The sequence below is a fragment of the Myotis davidii genome, unplaced genomic scaffold (genome assembly GCF_000327345.1).
Source record: "Myotis davidii unplaced genomic scaffold, ASM32734v1 scaffold345, whole genome shotgun sequence".
Taxonomy (NCBI): domain Eukaryota; kingdom Metazoa; phylum Chordata; class Mammalia; order Chiroptera; family Vespertilionidae; genus Myotis; species Myotis davidii.
In genome coordinates this window covers 739106-746047 of record NW_006296540.1, presented here as the reverse complement: position 1 = coordinate 746047, position 6942 = coordinate 739106, and the positions used below count along the sequence as shown (strand labels likewise).

Below are 6942 nucleotides of genomic sequence, written 5' to 3'. Positions count from 1 at the left end.
AGCAAGGCGGTTAGCTGGTGAGACAATCTCCAGGTCGCCAATTCATTTTTCACTTGACAGTTTCAAAATATGGGTTGTTTTTATTGTTTTCCTTAGTCCATCAAATAAGAAGGTAACCCTGGGAAGGGAGGGAGAGAGGGAGGGAGGGAGGGAGGGTGGGTGTTAGTTCAGTGTGTCTTTGTATGGCAAAGGAGGAAGTGTGTGGATGAGGGCACCTCTACACCGCCAGCTGCCCTCCTACCTGAGTGCAAACATCGTCATTCCCAAAGCTGATGCAACACTGCCCTCTAGAAGGCAGTGCTGAGAACTCCATTCGCTCCCAGAGATGGAAGTCAGGATAATGCAAAGGCCTTCTTGCCTATAAAATATGTATACCCCTATTTTAAAAGCAATCTCATTTAACCCGGTGTTGACACCACATGGGTTCATGTAAATGATTTAAATTAACTCTGAATGGCAGAGAGCAGCCCCAGCACTTCATCCCGGTTCACTCTTCAGTTAGGCTTCCCTTTGAGGAGGGAACAGCTACTTTGGGCTGTCAGCTCTTTGGAAGCTCATTTACCAAGGGTTAAGGGTTTGAATCCATAATGTAAATCACTTGATTGACAGAGAGACCTTTGCCCCCAGTGGCACAATCAATTCTCTGCTGTGGAGCTAAATTATTTTCTCTAAGCAAATGAAAGAACTCCGAGAGTGAACTCCAGGGGTGGCCGGGCTGGAAGTACGCACGAGGTAACCAGTGTCATTTCTGCTTGTTCTCTCGCTGTCCACCAAGACAAAGGAGTTGATGACCCGGGAGAAGTGACCTGCTTTGCAGGCAGCAACAAAGGCAGCAACTCTGAAGTGCAGTCTCTGAGCTCCTTCCAGTCGGATTCTGGTGACGATAATGGTAAGAAGTCATGGATCTGTCTCCCCGGGGTGGCTTCCGCTTCCTGTGCTGGCATCAGTGGTTGCGAGGAAGGGGATGTGACCAGTTTGGGTTCTTGACCTGATCCTGGGCATTTGCACGTGTTCACCAGTTTTCTGGTTGGCTCCATTGTTGGGCCTCATTGCTGAAGGAGCATCTATTGAGCTGCAGCTGTGAGCAGGCCTGGGGATCTGCATCAGGGGTTGTCAAGGTTCCCCTGGGCCTCCAGTCATGCATTCTCTCTGATTTGGTTCATGATAGAACTGCCTCATCCCAAATGATAACCACTAGCAAACATTGTAATTTATTTGTGTGTGTGTTTTTAAATTTTACTAATCATTATCTCTTCACTATACATCCAACCTCCATTTTATTAGAAATTAGTTAAGAGGCAAGACCTTCCCATAGAAACTCCTTCCCATAGAAGTGACATCTTCATTCAGTTGAACCCCCTTATGATCATTTGGGGTCAAGGGCCTTTGCAGAATCTGTTGAATACTATGCACCAGCTCCTTAGAAAAATGCACATACACCCAGAAGTTGCATGCAATTCCATGTGGTTCATGCACCTCCTTGGCACTCCAAAGCATTTACCTCTGCCTCTTGTGAACTTACGTTAATGAAGAGGTTGCTGGATTGGGTTTTCAGAGCTAAGGAACCAGCTTTGGAAGATGGGTTGTGCTCCTTGTAGCAGAAATGGCCTTAATACAGACAGAGTGGTGAACTGAGAATAATTTCAAATAGTCATCCACAGAGATAGTTAGCCTTACCTGTGTCATTTTCTCATTTATAAGCAACTAGAGGCCTGGTGCATGAAATTCGTGAACTCAGGGAGGGGTCCCTTGGCCTGGCCTACGCCCTCTTACAGTCCAGGAACCTTTGAGGGATGTCTAACTGATGGCTTAGGCCCGTTCCCTGCAGGAAGCGGGCCTAAGCCGGCAGTTGGACATCCTTAGCGCTGCTGAGGTGGTGGGAGAGGCTCCTGCCACCACCGCTGCGCTTGCCAGCCGTGAGCCAGGCTTCTGGCTGAGTGGCACTCCCCCTGTGGGAGCGCACTGACCCACCAGGAGCCAGTTCCTGCATTGAGCATCTGCCCCCTGGTGGTCATTACATGTCATAGTGACCAGTCATTCCACTGTTCGGTTGATTTGCATATTAGCCTTTTATTATATAGGATTAGCAAAAGTTGAATATTTATTACTTTATGTAATCATTCAACCCATAAACCCTTGTTGAGTGTCTTTTGTCTATGCTGGACATTTTGTGCCCAGAAGTGCAAAATGAAAACAACATTGTCTTTGCCCTCCAGGTAAACACAGGAGCAGGTGAGCTCAAAGGCCATAGCAGTCATGGAAATAAGATAGTCCACTTTCACCACCACTACCCAAAATCACTTCCACCCCAGTACCTAGCACCCCTGAGAGCCTCAGTTTATCTGGCTGCTGGGATGACACACTATATAACAGTGCATTTTCTTCTGGCCATGTTTAGGAGGTCAAGTGCCTGCCTCTAGGTTTGCCTGGGTGCTCATTCCTTTTCTCATCCCCCGCCAGAGAGAAACAGCTGTCACCAGTTTGCGTTCTGTAGAGAAGCAACCGAGAACAGATAGTTCCCAAGCTCCAGGCAGCAGCTCCCGCAGTGATGCCAAGTTGACTGTTCTCATGGGCTCTGCTCTATGTGCTCTAAAGTCATACGCTCAGACTTACATGTTTAATATCCTGGATTGGTCCTGACTAAAGCAGGCAGTACTAGGAATTCTCATTAGTTTTAACAACTTGCTGGTATCCAGTGTTAATGCAACTCTTAGAGAGTACAGAAACCTCCTTCCCTGATTCTAACTATTTCAGAGGTCAAATGCTGATGTCTGTCTACACTTTCCTGGAGAGAACTGGGCCTTGGATCATTCTGGGCTATGGTGGCATCATGTGAGAGTGAAGCCACCAGTCCTGCAAAGGTTATCCTCCATCATGGCACTTGGTTGTGGCAGCATGCCTGATCAACAAAGAATTCTCTTTGAGAATAGTGAGGTCTCCTCTAGAGCTTCTGGGAGTTGCTAATGAGAAATGAGCCTGAGCTTGATGAGCCATTGCCTTCCTAGATGGATTTCACTGGGCCATGAAGTGTGAATGTATGACCCAGCAATCCCTGCCCATCCTGCCTTTCAAGGAGGAATGGCCCCGGATGTGTGCCATTTCCCTTCTGTTCCCAGAATCCTGGGACCCTGGAAAACAGTGTCCACTGGATCACTGCCTACTGGATGAACTGTGGGAAGGCTCTGGGTGTTTGCATGCTGCACCTTTGTTGTTGCTATTGCTGTTGTTAAGAAAAAAATAACGTATGTGTAAAATACATAACTAACCTGAAGCTGTCCTTCCCCTCCCTCCTGTCTTCTTCTCCTGGCCACAAGCATCCATAGTGACTGTCATTCAGCTTGTCAACAATGTAGTTGACACTATAGAGAATGAAGGTATTTACTTTTTTCTTCCGTAGCATTTCTTTGTGTAAAGAGTTATCCTTTTGGGAATATTGCATCCTTGTTACTCTGAACTAGGGGTGATTTTAATCAGCTAGCAGTAGAGGAGGCAACACACAGGTGCTTTCAAGGGAGACACTGGATATTTCTCTAGGAATTGGGGTAAATTTTAAAATTTTGAAAAAAAATCGAGTTTATACTTTTTTCAAATACATGGGATGCTCTTTTTATAAAATCTCTTCCAAGAGAAGAGTTCCCAAATACTTGGAATCAAGATTAATGCTAAATTCATTCTTACATGCAGTGTGTATTCATTGAGCACCTACTATGAGTGGGAACACTTAAGAAATCATTCAATATATTGGGAATCAATTTCAATCAGGTAACTTGTATTAGTGTCATGATACAATTAGGGTCTGGTGTGGATGGGATTTGTCTTTTTATTTCCTAGATAACAGTGGGGAGAAATAGAGGCATGTTTTTCAGTCATCTAAAATGTTCTCCTTTGCCCCCTGCACATGGCTCGGATGATCAGTTTTACTTCTCACTTTGTGTTTAAACAGTGTCTGTCATGGATCAAGGACAGAACTACAACCGAGGTGACTCTGCTGTGACCCAGCATAACGTTTTCCTTCTGTGTTCTGAATTGCTGAGTTCATTCTTACCCTGTCCCTCTCCCTCCATTTTTCTTTGATCTGAGTTTTGCATGTTCCAGGTGTCTTGTGAGCTTGGTATTGGAGGTGAAAGCCCTGCCCACATCCCCCCTCCCCCAGCTACTCCTATGCGTGCGGTTCATCCATTGGCGTGCACACCTCCCTGACTTTTGTGGTCCACAGGACAGCTGACGCATATCTCTCTGGGAGCATGTTGCCAGCCTGGCTCTGCACTTGGCGTAGGGATAGGAAGAGAGGATGGGGTAGGGGTTCTGTGACCCTCAGCATGCCCTCGCTGGCCATCTCCTGGCATGGCTGGTGTAAGGTGCTGCAGCCCCATCCCTCAGAGCTGCCATTGCCTTGCTCCCCCAGGGCCAGAGCATGGGCTGGCCCCTGATTGAGCCTGAAAGGAGCATGCACGTGACTTGGCTCCTTAGGGTCCCTCGGATGTGAGTTGCATGCCAGGTCCCTTATCTGCTCCTTTCCAAACCCTGCCCCAACTCCAGCCTGGAGGAAATTAACTATCAGGGCTTCTCTGCTCACAGCCTACCACTGGGACACCTCTGACTGGATGCCGGCCGCCCACCTGTCGGACATAGAGGAGGTGCCCAACTATGAGAACCAGGAGGGAGGCTCTGCACACCAGGGCAGCACACGGGAGCTGGAGAGCGACTACTACCTGGGCGGCTATGACATTGACAGCGAGTACCCGCCCCCTCACGAAGAGGAGTTCTTGAGTCAGGACCAGCTGCCCCCTCCCCTGCCGGAGGACTTCCCGGACCAGTACGAGGCCCTGCCACCCTCCCAGCCTGTCTCACTGGCGGGCACCCTGAGTCCAGACTGCAGGAGGAGGCCCCAGTTCCATCCCAGCCAGTACCTCCCACCTCACCCATTCCCCAACGAAGCAGAGCTGGTGGGCCCGCCCGCCGGCTGTGAATTTAGTACTTTTGGCGTCAACATGAACCAGGGCACCGACACCGCGGGCCCGGCAGACAGTGTGTCTCTGTCCTTGCACAATTCCAGAGGCACCTCATCCTCCGATGTGTCGGCCAGCTGCGGCTTTGAGGATGCCGACGTAGCCATGAGTGACTACGAGAGCGTCGGGGAGCTCCGCCTCGCCAGCCTTCACATCCCCTTTATGGAGACTCAACACCAGACCCAAGTGTAGGGGACGCGCCTCGGTGCTTTGCGCTGTTGGGTTCGGAAGGAGACTGGCCAGGCTTGTGTCTCCATGCAGGCCAGTGTGTGAGCGGAGGAAGAAATGCAGGTATTTCCCATGGGGACCTTCTTCACAAGTCAAGCTGTTTCAAGCCACTTGGGTGCAAAGGAAAAGGCTCAAAAATTGTTTCTGAGAGGGGACTGATCGCCCTTGCAGCAGGTACCCGTGTATTTCCCATGGGAAGTCATCCCATGGGAGTACCAAGAAAGCTCGCCGAGGTTTTAAAGGAGGAATACATTGCACCCCCTAAGTTACACCGTCGGTCTTGTATGGCTTTGTGCAGTATTGTGCCCTGGAAAGTATTCCAGCATCAGCCCTTGCAGTATTAATAACTGGCAACAATGAGCAAAGAGGCATGTAATTTCTCAGCCAATGGTGGGGGAGAGGGAATGAAAATACTAGTTACCATTGTTGGAAAAGTTAGTCACTTAGGCAAAAGGAAAGAAAAACATTATTATTAAACAAACAAGAAAATGGGCTGGAGCCTTTAAAAATCAACTTTATTTTTTTGTTATAAGCTGCCCAATTTTCAGCTATAAAATTAGGTTTAGGTAACATGTTTAGTATGCTTAGTTATTTTTGTTTGTTTGTGTTAAGCATCCAATATTATATAGTTGGGTTTTATGATCTTCGAGAAAGGTATAATGAAGAGGAACAAGAGGATATTTGGGTACCACTGTGTGGGCTGGGGACGTGAACATTGTTCAAGCATTAGAAAGAACGTGATTACCTGTTTTCCACGAAACATTCCTGGCTGTAACAACAATTTTAACACCCCTGCAGAAATTGGCCTTTCTTCTGAGAATTAGGAAATAAAAGAGGGGGAAAAGGTAATATTTTGGTACCTTAATCTCTACAATGAGAGATATTTAGAAGGTTAAGCAGAATTCACAAATTTAGGGGGAAAAAAATCAAATATAACACTTTCAAAGTGTTCAACCAGATAATCACAATTCTTGATAATGCAAATACAATTTGAGTGTTGTTCTAAACTGGTTCGCATCATCACTATAAATGCAATTGTGTTTTTAGAAAAGTACATTCGTGTTTGTGTATAAATTATAATAGTGTGTGTGTGTGTGTGTGTGTGTGTGTGTGTGTGTGTGTGTGTGTGTGTCTGGGCCTACGTACAAGCACGTGCTTGCACTCAGTGAGGCTGCTCTTGAGGACCGTGAACGTGGACGTCTTAGGCTATGGACTACATGGAAAATTCTGCCCGCGAGGCGGACCTTCCAGTTTCTCTATCTCTATGATGTCAGAGAAACACCAAACGCCATATTTTACTCCGGTTCAGTTAACTTTATTTTGGTACTGCCATTTATATTAACTTAAAGCAAAACTGTGCTTTTTTTAAATAAAAAAAAAACAAAAACAAAAACAAAACACACACAACAGTATTTTGTTATCATTTTCTGGAACTAAACTCTTGTTTGAAAAATGCAATGTTTCATGACACCCTGGGGTTCTCCTCTATCTGACATGTGGACTTTGGCCGTGAGTTTCCAAAACTGACAGGGGAATCATCCCACGGGAAGTACAATAACTCAGCACTCGAAGCTGAACATTGACTCGTTGAGTGACTTTCCTCTTTCGCTTCAATCAGATGATGGCTGCGTGTGTGGTGGCCATGGTAAGTAAACGCATATTTGCACTATCTGCTTCATGAGCAAATCTGTGTCCACAGTTTCTG

At 46.9% G+C, this 6942-nt stretch overlaps 1 protein-coding gene across 1 annotated transcript in view; it reads left to right on the top strand.

Moving 5' to 3' along the window:
* FAT3 (FAT atypical cadherin 3) overlaps nt 1-6332 on the top strand; it is a 520386-nt gene extending 514054 nt beyond the window's left edge. Inside the window, exons 24-27 of the mRNA XM_015569255.1 lie at nt 776-889; nt 3315-3374; nt 3944-3979; nt 4579-6332. Coding sequence (XP_015424741.1) covers nt 776-889; nt 3315-3374; nt 3944-3979; nt 4579-5201 — 833 coding nt within the window. The 3' untranslated portion in view covers nt 5202-6332. The remainder of the gene's footprint in view (nt 1-775; nt 890-3314; nt 3375-3943; nt 3980-4578) is intronic.
* Nucleotides 6333-6942: the final 610 nt, after the last annotated feature.